The sequence below is a fragment of the Poecile atricapillus genome, chromosome 1 (assembly GCF_030490865.1).
Source record: "Poecile atricapillus isolate bPoeAtr1 chromosome 1, bPoeAtr1.hap1, whole genome shotgun sequence".
Taxonomy (NCBI): Eukaryota; Metazoa; Chordata; class Aves; order Passeriformes; family Paridae; genus Poecile; species Poecile atricapillus.
In genome coordinates this window covers 123,269,632-123,286,787 of record NC_081249.1, presented here as the reverse complement: position 1 = coordinate 123,286,787, position 17,156 = coordinate 123,269,632, and the positions used below count along the sequence as shown (strand labels likewise).

The 17,156-nt window shown below is 33.7% G+C and overlaps 1 protein-coding gene across 1 annotated transcript in view; it reads left to right on the top strand.

Moving 5' to 3' along the window:
- ANO3 (anoctamin 3) overlaps positions 1 to 17,156 on the top strand; it is an 84,027-nt gene that overhangs the window by 18,937 nt on the left and 47,934 nt on the right. The window contains exons 4-6 of the mRNA XM_058847459.1: positions 6,273 to 6,425; positions 8,137 to 8,237; positions 12,077 to 12,121. Of these exons, the coding sequence (XP_058703442.1) occupies positions 6,273 to 6,425; positions 8,137 to 8,237; positions 12,077 to 12,121 (299 nt within the window). The remainder of the gene's footprint in view (positions 1 to 6,272; positions 6,426 to 8,136; positions 8,238 to 12,076; positions 12,122 to 17,156) is intronic.

Sequence of the window (17,156 nt, the reverse complement as noted above, 5' to 3'; positions counted from 1 at the left end):
TTTTGCTGTGGGAGCTGAATTCTTGTGTAAGTTGTCACTTGTTTAAGTGAATGCTCCTGTTGCTGGTTCTGACTGACAGTTGATGTATTCTATGTTCGTACAAATGTGAAACTTTTTAATTTCTTTTTGCTAAGTGAATAACATTCCTTGAAGCCAGAAGCTGAAATACACACTTGACTGTCTGAGCTACACCCCGCAGTAAAAGTTGTTTCTCCCTGTTCTGGATAGTTCAGTCAGAGCAACCTTCTCTGAGCTAGGTCCAATGGGTTCTGTGCCTCCTGCCAGACCAGCACTTGTGCTTTTATTGATGTTCTATTTATATATTTATTTAGATAACTAGTGAATATGAGCGTAGTAGATGAAACTATTTTTTAAATATGCTCTTAAGCAACTAACAAAGTAAACTGGCAGCAAACTACTAAGAGATATTGGGAAAATACAGTCATCAGCCTCTGTGTTTATATGTACAGATATACAAAAGATGTAGAAATCATGCTCATTTTCATTTCCATCTCTGGAACATTTCAGGAAACTGTAAAGCAAATAAAAAAATATAATGATTAAAAGTCTTGTTCTCAGCTTTTCATTTAACATTTATGTGTGAAATAATGGTAATGAAAACTTTATATGTGAGACAAATGACTTATACCATTTCTTTCATGTCAGACTTGATTTACTGGATGTTGTTAGTAGGTTAGAATATATCCATTTATTAAAATGAAGACATGTATAATAATGCAATGATTCCAAGGCTAAATTCATACTGAAATACTTCTATTATTTTTCCTGGATAAAAATACCCTTTGTCACTATTTCAGCCACAGCCAATAATGACATGCATTTAAGCAGACATTAAGTTCATCAATCAAATAGGCTGAAGAAAAGAATCACAGGTTGGAATCTCAGTTGTGTGTATTTTTCACTGTATATAACAATGCCAACAAAATTTAAGATTCCTCAAATTGCTATTTGCCTCATCCCCTAGGATAAATAATGCAACAAGAACTGCTAAAGGCTGTTTCCAAAAATTGGTCAGTGGTCAGGAAAGTAGGGATTAACACTGCAAGCTTGAAAGGACAAAGGTGTCTTTTTATTGTGAAGGTGAATGTGTGGGAGTTTATCTTTTTGCTTTGACTTGAATGCTGTTAAATGTGGCTGAATATTGAAATCTGGCTTCAGTCTACGAAATAGTCTATTTTATGATATTAATATAATAAAATATTATATTATCTTATTTCAATATATAGCATATGCATAGTAGCATATTAGTATATTTTTATGTAATAGTATTTAATATGCATTCATATTTTATGTTAATAGTCATGTTTGACTAGCTAATTGTCAAATTTACTAAAAAAGTGTGTTGTAAATGGAGGAGTGTTTGGGAAAAGAGGAATAGTGATTGCTTTAAACATAGTGATTTTTCATTTTTATAACATACCTTAGGGGTACAGAAAATTTAAGGGGATATTAGAGTAAAAAAGTTTCATCAATTTTATTAAAGTAATGATAAGTTTCTACACAGCTTAAGAAACTATACATATTTCATTGTAGAATTAGAGCTATGAAGCATCAAATAAAGCAAATTTGTCCCAAATTAAAAACAAAGAAGAGCAAAGCAGTTCTCTCAGAAATTAGATGTGGAAAATCCTTATCAGAGGTCTTTTGGGTTTTAAAAGATTGTATGGATTTGGGGGCTGCTGGACAGTGTGTTACTGAAGTAACACATTGAAATGTGTTTTAATTTCATTGAAATTAAAGTTGCATAGAAATCTGAGCTGACATTGGCTGAACTCTGGGCAGGTGGTAGAAGGAAATATCCTGGTTTTTAGTTGCGTGCTCTCTCCTAGGCAGTACCTTTAATGTATAAACAAATTAGAACCTTTCATAGTGGTTTGAATGCACTTGATATTTAACTGTTGCACGGTTTAAGCTGCAAATATGTGAACAAGTGGATGGGAATTTTCTTAAAATTCATTAAAATGTAAACACCTATAGAGATTTTGTCAGCCTTTAAGCCTTGCTGTTATATTAGTTTTGAGGAGAGTTGGCAGTGGTGGAATGAAGGTGAAATAAATGGTTCCGGCATATCCATTGTACCTTTGTGTGGTTCTCATTAACCTCTAAATTTACATAAGTAATGCATATTGTTCACTATCTTAAACTTTTTACCCTTACAAGGTGGAAAACAAAGAAAACATAGTATTAAATTAGGATACAGTGAATACCACGTAATTTACTCTTATATTAATCTAAAATTTGCTCCTGTTTTGAGAATGGTTTCAACTCACTCTTTAGAAATATTTGTTTCTATGTATGGGGTGAAAAAATGATAGAAGTTTAATTTACAGATCTGAACAATAGAGACATAAAAGAAGTTGAAATTGTTACAATTACTGTGAATTGGGCTACTTAAATTAACTGAGGATAGAAAGATCCAGTAAACCAGATGCTCCCACTTAGTAAAAAGGGCATTGCTAATTAATTAGAATCTGAAAAATAGTTTATTGAAAAATCCCTCCATGTTGGCTAAATCCAAGGAATTTCTTTTTATACAATTAAATAGAAATATAAACTTTTTATTATATAGCTTTGGTAAATATTTGCATTGTACTTCCACCTGTTTTTTTTGCTTGAGCCAAAACTCCTTTTCCTAGGATAAATTGTCAGTGTGTTTTGCCTTCTGTAAACCAGTTGAATGATAGTGGCAGTACTTTGAATTTTACACTTTCAAACTTCAAAGCAGAGTGTCATGTGATTTATTTAACTAACCACAAGCTATGAAGCAACTAAAACTCTTGACACATAACAAAAACAAGAAACTGCAGCAGATCTATAATATCAAAGCCTCAGATAACAGTTTACTCTGATGCAAACAAGTGTATAATAATTCTGCATAATGAACAAGCTTGACTGAAGTGGTACCTCACAGTCTCATGGTTGAAGTTCTTCTATTTAAAAACTTTGAAAGAACAAGATGAAGTTAAATTGTAGAGTTTACTATCTGAACTATATTGCAGTACTCTAAAAGGAGTTTTTCAAAACAAATGAGTTTTCATATGTGTAAATGTAAGAAAGCTTAACAGATGGATACTGTTTCAGAAAATCTGGAGGAGTAAGGTGGTGAAGAGGATGGGGAGGATAAGGAAATGTTGATTAGTCTTTTTATACATATTTTTCAGGTGAAACAGGAAATCTTAGAGTAGAGGAGAGTAAGGTCTTTGCACAAAATATTTATTCTGATGCTTTTCTCCTTTTCTGATCCTTTTCTCTGTTGAAAAAGGTGAAAGAATGATTTAAGGTATTGGTCCAAACCAGCAGATAAATAATAAATGATCTGTGCCTGAATGCCCTCTGTACTAACAGCTAGTCTCTTGTGCTAGGTATCGATAATACACCCTGACTAACATGTTTAATTGAAATTACTGCTCCCTGTTGTCCTTTCATGTTATGGAGCTCCTTCAGATCAACTGAAAAAACCCAACTAAATCATTCATACAAATCAACCATATAAATTCTTTTCCTGATACTTAATTGCTTAATTAATTACTATATTACTGCTAATATAGGTGGTCAGCATTGGTTGTGAATAGCACAAAAGCGAAACTAATGGTGCCAGTAGCATTAAAGTGAAAGTCAGGAAATCAGTGTAGTATAGGCCAGGCTCACTGCATGGATGTGGTAAGTGGCTTTACTATTGCACTTCTCAACCTGTGGGGGTTGTTCACTGAAAGTGGTCTGGGATGAACAGGGATAGAAGATTTCTTTCTACTGTCTTCACTGCTCATTGTGTCTTTAACATTGACCCCAAAAATTTCTGTTTGATGTTGATGAATCTGAGGTCATATTTGGCTACTGTCATTAATCTGAGAAATAAAGCATGTTTTTCTAAGATCGAAAAAAATCAGACGTTTCAGAAATAAGGAAAGAAAGACTAGAAATAATAATCCAACAAAAAGTAGTGGAAGTGTATTACAAAAGGTAGATGTAATTTGCAGCATGCCTGTACTGAAACTGAATGAGCAGAAAATGTATTAGAGAAATTCCAGATCTCCCCTTTGGGGGAGTTTTGGCCAGGCTTTTTGTATCTGATTGTGCATAAAAACAATCCTGGTCTGGTTTTGTAAAATACTTGTACAGGAATCCTTCGTTGTTGAAGAGCAGATTGGTTGCTCATGTCTCAAACCTGAAAAAGTTTGTGTTTTAAAAACTTGCATATTCAAACTTGCACTTTTGAACCTTCACTCTACTACCTCACCTTCAAATCTCTGCATTTTATAGATTTTGATCATTAAATCTGTAACATTATAAAAAATAATAAAAAATAATATTTTTACTACCATTCCCATTCAGAATTCTTAGAAGGGGTGACAGACCCTGTATTCATTTTACTAACAGTTTTGGTTGACACTCTCAACTACCTTAATTTGGATTTCAGATATTATTTATCTGAATATGGAGAAAGGTATTGAGATGATGGTGTGTGTTCTAAGAGGGAGCCAGGGCACAAGGAAGCTGGAGTTACGAGTTTGGAGAAAAGGAAGCTCAGGCAGAGTGTTACTGCTCTCTACAACTACCTGAAAGGAGGTTTTAGCCACATGGGGGTCAGTCTCTTACAAATAACAAGTGATAGGACAAGATAAAACATCCCCAAGTTAAAGCAGGATGTGTTTAGATTGGCTGTTAGGGAAAATTTCTTCACTGAAAGGGTGGTCGAGCATTGGAACAGGCTGCACAGGGAAGTGGTGGAACCCCCATCCCTGGAGGTATTTAAAGATGTGTAATGTGACCCTTGGGGACATGGTGTAGTGCTGGGTTTGGCAGTGCTGGGTGAATGCTTGGACTCAATGATCATAAAGGTCTGTGATTCTAAATTGAAGCTTAATGTACTTAATGATCCCAGGTATAAGATGGTGCACTCCTTTGTAATGGTAGATGGTCTGAGACAGACTGGTTTTGTTTCTTATTTTGGGAGTTAAAAAAGCAGAGAAGGAGGAAGAATCTTGTTAGAATGCTTAGGTTTTGCAGACTGAGGAGTTCTCAGAAGTGCTAAATGTGTAGAAAGCTGGCAGTGAAAGATGTGGGCGTAAGAAAAACATTTCACATAGAAGCGAGCTGGTATCCAGTATTTATAATGCTGATATCATGCACTGATACATGGTTCTATTTATGAATAGAGAGTGTCCCTACTGGGTATAACTCTGAGTATTATAAATTTCATATCTAAATAACCCAAATAGGAGTCCTTTCTTCTCTCTAAAGCTACCTGAAATGAAATTGTAGCAAGATGGGGGTTAGCTTCTTCTACCAGTCAACAGGACAAGAGGAAATGACCTCAAATTGCACCAGGGGAGTCCACTCAGATTGGACATCAGGAAGAACTTTTTCACTGAAAGGATGGCTAAGCATTGGAACAGGCTGCCCTAGGAGGTAGTAGAGTCACCATCTGTGGAAGTGTTCAAGACATGACTGGATGTGGCCCTTAGTGCTATGATTTAGTTGTCAAGGTGATGTTTGGTTGGACTCAATCATCTTGGATGTCCATCCTAACCTAATGATTCTGTGATTCTGTAGTCTGTCACCTGTTGGTTTGGTTTCTGTTCTGAATCATGCAAAGCACAGAATGCAAAAATAGATTGCTTTAGCAGCAGCAGCAGCAGCATGCAAAGCAGGGTTTTCCATATCAAGGTCAGGTATATCCTTGTCTTTGCAAGCATGGTGGGAAGGAAGTAATCAAGATTTAAACATTACTAACGTGGTACTGAAAAAGCACTTCAACTAGACTATCCATGCAACCATTCTGATCAATAGCATTTCTTTTTTAATTTTTTAGATTTATGTCTATCTTGGAAAAAAATACAAATATGTTTGTTCTGTAAAATTTGGACAAGTGCAGAGCTGAGAAAATTACTTTAATTGACTTGAATTTATTTTTTCTTTTTAATTCCCACTGGAAAGTAGGGATTAACAAAAGTTCATATCAATACACACCATACAAGAGTTTTAAGGTTTTTGCCCAGCTGAAATAACTGGAATATGGGTTCGGAATATGGGTTCTGGGAAGCTATTTTGTTTTGTTTTGTTTTAATTAATTTACAATCCTGAGCAACTGATGCATATCACTTTTTTGTTCTGAATTTGATGCATATTCCTCCTTCAGATATGTGGATATTTCCATGGTTTAGGAAGCGCTCTGTTATATACAGTTCATGATGGGGCTCTTCATCTTTATAGGTGCTATATTTAGAGTATTTTTCTTTAATGTTTGCCAGAGTGATGCCATGGTATCATCAGGACTCTTCTTCAAAGATGGCAAAAAGCGCATTGACTACATCTTGGTCTACAAGAAATCAAGTCCACAGGTAGAAAAAAGAAGCACATTTGAGAAGAATTTGAGAGCAGAAGGGCTGATGTTAGAACGAGAGGTGAGTCCTGTAGCTTATGTGGCATAAAAAAACCCTTAATAATAGTATCATACTTTACTGAACTGATAAAAGATTCCATACACAATTACAAGCCTTTCCAGACAGACTGTTCCCATCATCTGCTTAACTGTATTAAACTAATAAAAAGAATATTTTCATAGTGTGTGTTTAAAATTATTTGGGAATACAGAAGATAAAGAAGATAACGAAGGTACACAGAAGTGTAGTGCAGTACAAATGGAAAAGTTCCAGCTTCTTACTCTTGCAGAACAGAAGAAGCTTCAGTAACCCATGTTGCTGCTTTAATACATAACCTCTATGTCTTTCAGCAGAATGCCTGATGTTAAATGTCTCACTGTTTTTCAAGGGGTTAAGGTTGACACTGTTCTGGTTAACCCATGGCTAGTAATAGCAGTATTTATTAAAAAAATGAAAGAAAATAGAGCCAGGGAAAGGAAAACAGCCTTGGATTTTTGCTGTCTCAAAAATTACTTTAAGAACAGGTATATATTTAGTTTATTCTGATGTAAGCTGCTATTGTTCATGTGTGTTTTGTTTTGATTTTTCATCTCAGCAGAACTGTAATACATGTTCTGTGTTTAAGCAATGAGCTTGCAAGATATAGCTCACAATATATAGCATGTTGAATATTCATAAATAACTAACCTGACTAAAATATGGTTTTAAGGCTTTTAGGAATTGTTACAGTGTAGTAGTAAAAATATCTGGTTGTCTTCCAATTTAAATAAGTAGTAAAATCTTAGCTTTTGTCAGAATTACTGACATTCAGAAACAAATGGTTTTATAAGACCTGAAATGTTTTATTTTCCACAAGTATTTTATTTTAGCCACATCTTTTGAGAAAGTAAAATATTTGAGCTAGTAGTTTGGAACTGTGATATGACTTGATGGAACTGGTCAGTAAAATTGTAAACATTTAAAGTGTTATTAACACTTTAACTACATTTCCTTTTACCTTTACTTACCAAACCTTGCAAACTCAAGTTTTTGGAGGCTTGAATCAGACTCAGCGCAAATATCAAAATACCTAGTTATAAAATCTCAAGCAAATACATCTGGGGGAAAGGTGGGGAACTGTTCATAAGAGGATATGAATATAGAAATCTGTAAGGCTGAAACTCTTGTTTTATGTACAAATAAATTAGTGATGAAAAACTTTTGTGTAGGGTACACATTGTGATTTTATCAAAAAATCATCTCAGTTCATGTACATTTAAAAGTTCCCAGCAGATATCTCAATTACTAAACCATTCCCTTGAGTTACCATTTTGGCAGAGTGCAGCCTTCTCTCATCTCTTTTCATGTCTCTAGCAGCTGACCACACTTCTCCTTTAATGGGAGACACGCTGAATGGTCTTCAACCTGCTTACCTAAGGTGATTTTTTTTAGATTTAAAACTAATTCTATGTAAAATTTATTCCATTCAAAAAGGTGTTGCATAAAGTCTTATGTTCATGACCAAAGATCTTTCCCTACAGATTCCTTCTGTCCCACTAATCTACACATACTACAGAGTATGTAAGGGAAAAAGGTTACTGATTTTCCTTTGTCCAGAAGAGCACTTATTTTCAGAGCTGTGTGCCCAATTCAGGCCTAAAATTAGAATTTGACCATGAAGAATGCTTCTAGAAGGGTGGTTGCTATAGGTTTAAATTATTAATATGTATTTGCATGTTACTGCTCTTTACAGCCAGCTGTTACCAACAGTGATATCATGTTCGTTAAAATTCACTGTCCATGGGAGACATTGTGCAAATATGCAGAAAGAATGAACATCAGGATGCCTTTCAGGTATTGTGGAAACTACTTTATGAAACCTATAATTGAGTGATTCATATTAAAAGCTCATCGCTTATTTAAGTCTAAAATGCAGTCTTTACTGCTCTGTAGCCAGGCATGCTCGTATTTATTTTAGTGATGTGATAGGGAGAGAGGAGAAATAAATAGTAAGTCCTGTTCTTTCCTCATTTTCACACAGTACTCTGTGTTACTTGTTTTCAAACTTGCCTTCTAAATCAAAGCATATGTCTTTTAGAAAACAGTAGTTCACACATTGTTTTGGATGTTCCTGGCAGAGTTTCAGATATTCTCCATCTGAGCTCGATCAGATAATAAACTCCTCCATGATTTTAGAGTTTTTCTTAAGTCTTACTGAGATGCAAGTGAAATGACAGAAAAATGTAGTGTCTTCTATGTCTCCAATATAACACATATTGTCACAATTTGAGTAAAATTAGGTCCAGTAGCTTTCTTTAGGAAGATAATAATGACTGAACTGAGTTCCTTGTCTGAATGCAGAACAAGTTCTATTGTATGTTTCTGCAATAAACATTTGCTGTTAATTTGTGGGACAGGTTAATATTTCGTGCAACAATACATAAGTCTTTAAAAGAGAAAATGTACATTTTCAAACTGGTTAATAATGTTTTTAGAGAGAGAGAAGAGCATATATTGTGCTAACTAGATTCTAAAGTTGTGTGACTCGTGGAAAATGCCCTTGCAGCACTCTTTTCTCACTCAAGCTGCCAAGTGCTCAATATTTTATGCTGTTGGCAGTGTGGCTCTCTTGCACTGATCCTAAGACAGAAACAGTGATTGTGAAGCATCCATTGCTCAAATCTTGCTCCACATACCTAGTTCTGTAATGAGTTTTCACATCATGCCATTAAGCCTTCAAAATAAGCTTTTTTCCATAAAAAAAATGTTTCCTGTAACAGTCATCTTCCATATGTTTAAGGATATTATTATAGTGCTATTTGAGCTTATCTTGTTCAAAAAATATTTATCAGTATATTAAATATAGAAGTGTTTATACATGGGTATACACACATAAATAACCTAAATTCCAATTAAAAATTATTTTTTCTTTTGATACATTAATTCACAAAATTGTGTTTTAGAAATGGTTTGAATTCTTCATAATTTTAGTTACTTCATAGATGCATAGCACTCTCAGAACAAAAAAGGCTGACTTTTGCAATCCTCGTTTCAAATAAATCCAGATTTATTTGGAAGGCATTCTAGGTCATGTTTGTATATTTACATTTACATTGTATATTTACAAATATTTATCATTTATATTATTAAATGACATGTAAATATATTCTCTTTAGTATTTCCCAAAAGTGTCTTTATTCCTGGACTCTTGCCTTAGCTTCTTTTTATCCAATTCATTTCAGTAAACCAAAAGTAGACAAAATGCTAAATTTTGCAATTTCATCTTTTTGGTAGTTTTGCTGTGCAATGAAATACATATATTTGGGAAGAAATTTTTCCACCTCTGCCTCCATAATAGAACGGCGAGAAATAGTAAATTGGTCAACATTTCTATAATGTTTAAAAATATTTTAATAGAAATTGAAATGAAATTGCAGTTTAAAACTTGTGTGAATATTTCAGTGTATTTCTTGAATTTCTATACCTTTTAAAACAGAAGACTCAACACAGTTCTGTTACGAACACAAACTGGATGTAGCAGAACCGAAGGACAGTCTGCCCTGTTTTGCCAGCAGCCTTTCTAAAGTGTCTCCCACAGGAGATGAGCAGCTTTTCATTATACCCTCTCCATTTATAGAGGGCTGTGCTTTAGAAATTTGCTGAGACAGAGTTCAGGTCTTCATCTTTGTTCATATTTACCCAAATGGCTTTTTCATGTCTTTTTCATGGGTAATTTTTCATGGATATACATATATATATATATATATATATATATATGGATATATTTTTCATGGATAATAAAAAATATATATCTACAATCCTCTAACAGCATTCTGTAACCACACCTTGTATAATTTAATTATGATTCTTTTTAAAAACACTTGTGTTTAGACTGTTGAACTTGCTTTTTTTTAAAGAAACCTTTCCTACCTGGATGGTGTACTGTTTTCCTGAGGTAACCTCAAATGATCCAATTCTCCCACAATTAATGGTTACTCAGTGAACTAGAGTATCTTCCTCCCAAAAAATTTTAGGTCATCCTTAGGTAGATTTAAGTAGGCCTAAAAGGAAGAGAGAGTTGGACTTGATGTTCTTTGTGAGTCCCTTCTTACTTGAAATATTCTGTAATTCTAAAAAGCAAATTATTTCTCTTAGGCTTTATCTGTTTTATCAGTGGTTTCTGACTGGTTCTAATATATAGTTAGAGGACAGGTAACCTTCCCTGCAGTATTTTAATGGAGTATACCCGTTTGCTCTTGCAGTCTTGCAAAATTTTGACTTTTAGTTATGGTCACTATAAAATATACCATATGCCAATATCATATATGAATAGCACGTGAAGAATTAAATTCAAACTTTTTAGTTTCATTTTGCTCAATCAAGGAATCTAAACAAAATCAACAGAATTATTATCACACTAGTTACTTCCCTCTGTTTCTGAAAAGTAAAAATACTTCTGAGATTCACCCACAGCCCCAGAACTGTTTTAGCATTGTATTAAACCAAAATATGTTAGAAGATATATATGTATCATATATATGGTAACATAGATGGAATCTCAGTGTTTCAATTGCAGAAGGAAATTTGTAAAAAATTTCTATAGACAGTGTGTAGTAATCATTACTGTCTTGTATATAAGGCTGATTTTGCAATGCTACTTTATTTGGAAGCATATATATATGGTTTCAAACAGGGTTTGCATAAGCATCAAAGTTAAATCATGACTGAATTACAATTTTTTAGCTTTTATAGGTACTTTTGCTAAGGACATGGTCTGTCAATAGAAATACAACTACTATGTGTTTCCAGAAATGAGACAAAGCTTTAATTTTATTTGTCTACAAGTATCTTGTGGCATATAATTATTATTGTTTCTGTAATTTAGCTGAACTCCATCTGTACAAAACAAATAAGGTAACTGAAGGGAATTAAAGAAGGCTTTTGTTAAAAAAAAATAAATCTGAAAACCCTTTAATTAGACTTCATTGCTCCGTTTACAGTTCTGCCTAGCAGTACCAAGTGTCAGGCTGCCAACAGTCTGCAGATTGGTAGATACATAATTTTCCAATGGCCATGTATTTTCCAGGCAATGTGTCTTTCACAGTCTTTTTAATGCATTAATTTCAGTGGATCTTCAATATCAGTAATGTACTTTCATAAATCTCAAATACTGCCCAGGTGTGCAGTTGCAGATCTTGGTAAGTCCTGAGGGATCTGCAATATCAAGGCATTTGTGTGGCTAAAATGTGATGTGAAATTATGGGAGAAGGACAGAAAACCTGAAACTAGATATGGAAAATATAACCATGCAGCAAATATGTCTCTATTTAGTTTCAAAACAACTGATCTCAGTAGACTTTACTGGGAATTTCTGGTCTTGTTTCTCTAAGTGTCTATAACCAATGAAGGGTGGAGGGAAAAGAACTGTTGAGTGACTTATTGATTAGCTGTCATTATTGTCACTAGCTACAAACCTAAAATGTAATTTTAAAACAAAGGTAAAACTGGAAAAATGTGAAACCATGTTACGGTAATGACTTATTCTATTTCAGTTGCCTTTTTAAAGTGTATTTCACCCTTTTGTCTATGAAAATGTTATGTTTTAAAATGTCTAGCATTCTTTTTTAATGTGTATGTCCTTTTCAGCTGTCTCCTACTTGATTAATCTCAGCTGATTTTTGCTTTTCTTTCAGGAAAAAATGTTATTACACTGACTGGAGGAGCAAAACCATGGGCAGGTTGGTGGGTGATATGTAGCTTCTAATTTTGTCAGATAGCCACCCTGCTAAAGAAAACCCATTTGCAGTTGTAAATTTATCCATGAAACTTGGAAAATAAGATTTATTTTCCTGAAACCTCAAAATATGTCAGCTCAAAGTGTTAAAATATTCATCCATAACAAGGTGCAGTACTTTAAAGCTTTGCCAGTTCTCCATTTAGAGATGTAAAAATATTTATGCCAGGGAAACAAAAAACAAAAAACAAACTGAAAACTTTATCCTCACAGCAATGATTTTATACCAGATCTACCTCTGCCTTTATATTTGCTGACACAAAGGCATACTTCTTTAGCATGAAGGATACTTTTGAGTGTATTTCTCAGATTCTGGCAGTCAGCTTTTTCCTTAGATATGCAAACATACTTTCTCTCCTGTGTGTCCTCATCATCAGGAACAAATCAATACCACATGCTGAAGGCTGCTTTGAATTTTTATTTTCTGGCTGAGAGAGTAACTTGCAAAATTCCCTTGTAGCTTGCTGCTGCTGTTAGTATTTTTGTCAGGCAGCAGAGGGGCACAAGAGGCTCTAGGGGCAGGTGAGAGGAGCCTGGGAGTGCTAGGGAGTGAGAATGGGGGATGCTGAGCTGTAGCTACTACCCATCATTTTAGTCAGATGTAATTATATCTTGTAAATCTGAATCCCCAAAAGAAAAGATACATGAAAATATTTCACATGAAGGAAATCTCCTGGAAGAGTTCCCTATTTTCTTGAGAAGAATCTTGAGATGAGATTGCTTTTGATTTAGGTTCTCTTATTGTTACTTTAGATGGTAAAGAGCTCTTATTTCTCTGGGACAGTTTAGGGAGTCTCATGATAACAGTTTCCAAAATGATCAGCTAGCAACAACAGAATGTTGAATGGTAAAGTGAGAAAACTTTAAACATATAAACTAACAAAATATGTTGAAATAAACCAATTTATAACATAGATTTACAACTGCATTTTGTCCTCTTCCTGGTTCACATGCTTGCTCAATTTTACATGCATTATGAAAAGTCTAAGTGATATGCTTTTAATAAAAGGTAAAATCAACAAGCTTTACTTCAAAATCGTCTTATTTCATCTGTAAACCATCTGGTGAGTCCTGAATATTACATAAATACTGTTTTCCTTATTTAGAAGGACAGATGTCTGAGAGATGCAACTTAAGTTGCAAAGTACCTGAGAATCAAGTAATAAGTAATTTTCATGCCAGATTGATTTTGTATTTGAGATAAATGCTTTTACCTGTGATTTCCTTTGAGTATGAATATTTTTCTGCATATATTTTCTGTCACTTTATATAACTGCACAAAGGAATTGTGTGAAACAGAAGAAATAAAGAAAGAAGCTATATTTAAAATTGAAAGCTAACTCTAAAACTCTTGACATACACATAGCATGCATACTTTAACATCTACAGCTGTCATTGTTACCTTGCATCTTAAAACTTTTCAAACTTAACTACTTTTCTGTGGTTTATTCAATCTCTTGTTAAAAATTCTAAGTTGAGTTTATATGAGCTACAATGAAGAACTGTATTAAAATTCGGGTATATCCAAACATTAAGGTTATAAAGTTTCTATAATTTAGGAATATCAAGTAACCCTAGTATATTAGACCTGCTGTGACATGTACACTTCTCTAACTTTATTGACACAGTTATATGATAGATATATATGTGTCTATAAATGTTCTTTAAAAGGTCTGCAAAAGATTATTAGGTGCATCAATGAAAGGACAAAGAAAATGTAACAATTTCTTTTATGTGGTATCTATGTGGTGTCTTTCTATTTATTTATCCACCTTTAAAAAGCCCTTAACATTGTATTTAATTCTATGAAGCTTGATTTCTATCCATAGAATCACACTATAGAAATAAATGTCATATTCGTTATGAGCAATATTTGGAAATCCTTCTTCTTCTCAAAAGAAAAGTACAAGTAAATAGGGTAGGTATAAAAACTGTCTGAACTCTCAGACTGAAGACTGAATAATCTAGTAAAACTGTCTTGTAATTGCCACATTCAGCCTGCTGATTTCATGCTGGTAAAGGATGGCATCAAGGAAAAGAAAATGGAAAGACAGTTGTCTTAGTATGCAACTTCACTCTGTCCACTAAAATGTTAAAATCACTTAATATTTCTAAGGACACTGAACCAAAAATTACTTTGTTTGGCACCTGACCTGGAGTAAGTTTGCCTTGCAAAAGGACATTTAAAATCTTTTAGATTTCATTCTGCATGCTGAAGTGAAATTGCTGATATAATTCCATTAAACAGAGGCATTATAATTTTCTTCTTTTTTTTATTGATGATTGTTTCTGTATGTTGAATCTGTCAACCCTAACCTGCTTCCCATTACAGTACATGGAAACACACCATGCCCATGTAAATTGGTGGCATATAGTTGACACTTCTGGCCAGTCTTGAGAGACATAAACACCAAGCAAATTACTGGGTGATGGTTGCTGTCAAAACTCCCTAACATGACTGGTGAAGTTGCTTAATTCTGGAATCCCATACCATGAGTTTAGTCATCTAATGCCAAGATAATCTATATACAGTGTTCCTTTGCATTGCAGTCCCGGGTAAATGTAATCTACAAGGATTTTTGGATGAACTTGTTCTGCAAAATAAATATTAACCAACCAAATAAATCAGAAGGGTACAACTGAGAATGAAAGTTGAACAAAGCTGAAATTATAAATGTCTTTATAAAATATTAAATTGTACAGCTAAAAATGAAACACACATGAATTTCAGAGTACTAGCCCTTGGTCCAAGGTGCATGGTATTCCAGTAGCACCAGCTGGAGTGGTTTCAATAAAAGCATACCTGAAGCAGTCTCCCATACCACTGGGACATTTTTTTATCTCATTGCCTGAACTACTGGCTTCCCCAGACCAGCTGTCTCTGCTTTTACTGTTACTAAATAAGCTATATTGAATAGATTAAGTCAGGGATCTGTTTAAACTGCTACTTTTAACCTAGAAAGCCACTCTGAGTAAAAATGCTAATACTCAGTCCTATGATTTAGGCAAAAATTTGTATTTAAAGGCAAGCTCCATGAAAATTCAGTTTCTTCTTCAACAGTAAATAGCATAAGAAAAAATGTCTCTCTTGTTGGATCATTTTTATACATTTCTGAGTTGCAATATTCTATGCTATCTAGCACTAAAGGCACTACATTTTGTCTCAGAAGAGAAACTGCAAATGTTATGTGGACACAAACATTAATTTATTCCAATGCTGCTTTTCATGTTAAAAGAAGCAGCCATGAATTTAAAACAAGAGCTATCTTCTTTAACATAATATTTGTCTACTATTTTTTAGATTTTTGTATGGGAGAAATGATCAAGACTTAACCAGTAAGATCCCATAACCAATTTTAAAGTTCTTTAATAATAAAAAAACCTGAAATTAGATGCATTGTTTTTCTTTTCTTTCTGATGCATCTGCATATTTTCCTCATTAAAAAAAGGATTCTGGATTTTGACTAAAAAGACAGCAAATGTACAACAGAAAAAAATGTTCAAGAGAAGAAAGGGGAAACTTCACTTATATAAACTGTACTAAGAGAACTTTCACTGGAACTAATAAAGATAATCAACTCACTAAGGTATTATTAAGGAGACACTTAAGGAATCCACCTGCCTGTGAACTGTGTTCTGTGTTTCAATTTCATGCACATATTATGTGCTTTGGCTTATAATGGTTGGTGTTGAACACAAGTGGTGTCCCTCAAGTACAGTATCAGTCACAACAGAATGTGCACCAATATCTTGCAATATATAGCAAGAAGAAAATTTTGATTATTTTAAATGTAACTCTAAAATCCTTCTCCTACATTTGGCTGAAATTTATATCTGTGTGAAATAGGGGTAGAATGTTTTTGCTGGTGTTGATAATAAGAAGTACATTTTAACAAGGGTTGCTTTGTTGCCTGAGAGCAATTTACTGTATCATCACTTACTACACTTCACTATGAACATTACGAAATTATGTTCATTCACATTATGAAATATTATTAACATTATGAAATATAGCTTTTTATTATGGGCATTATGAAATGTGTAGCTGTGCTTCTGCTTAGCACAGGCAATGAAGTATTCAGGGAAAAAAAATTGTTGCTTAGTTTTGTACTTCTTGTGGATATAAAACATAAATAATATATATGCTTTATATATCATGCATATATATTCATTGCGTAGAATCCAAATTCCACTGGAAAAAATACTATTTAGGGAATCATTTTCTCAAATTTAGACTTTTTCTGAATCTCTGATATGCTTATTGTGTCATGATTTGTATTTATTGTGTCAGCATTTGTTTTATTTGAGATCTACTCCTTAAATAACCATGTTGCATTGTAGTTGCATATGAAAAAACATAGGTGAGCAAAGAGTACAAAATTGAAGTGAGCATTTGCTTGAAAATTAACTGCACTTGACTAGATTTACCAGTGTATAAATGATATCCTGAGACATCATTTAGGCAAGGTACCAGTAGACAAAAAGAAGTAAAAATTACATTGCCAGTATATAATTTAATTGAAGATACAACATTGATGTTGTATGTGTTTTGTAGTATCAATTTTTAGGAATCTGGAGGAAGCCATATCTAGGTGTTTTTTTTGCCTAAATACTACATAAACATTTTGGTGTAACATATCCTTTGTTTTATTTCATATTTTAGGTGTACTGTTTCATAAGGCAGTATCAGCTCTTGAATTTTTAAGAAAGTTTTTCGGGGGAAAACTTTGTTGCAATCAGAAAAACATAATCTGATCCTTAGCACTCTCAAGTTTACATAAAAATTTTATGAATTTTAGTGTCCACATTGCCAGGCAAGAGAGCAGGGAAGAGTTTCACTTGCTTTATTCAGTGTGGTTAGGTATGTTCTTGATAAATACAAAGCAGAAGCATCCACAATTCTGCCAGGTGAACTACCTTGGAGAATTTATTTCTCCAGACTCAATACTGCAGTCCCATTTTGAGCCATAATCCCACTA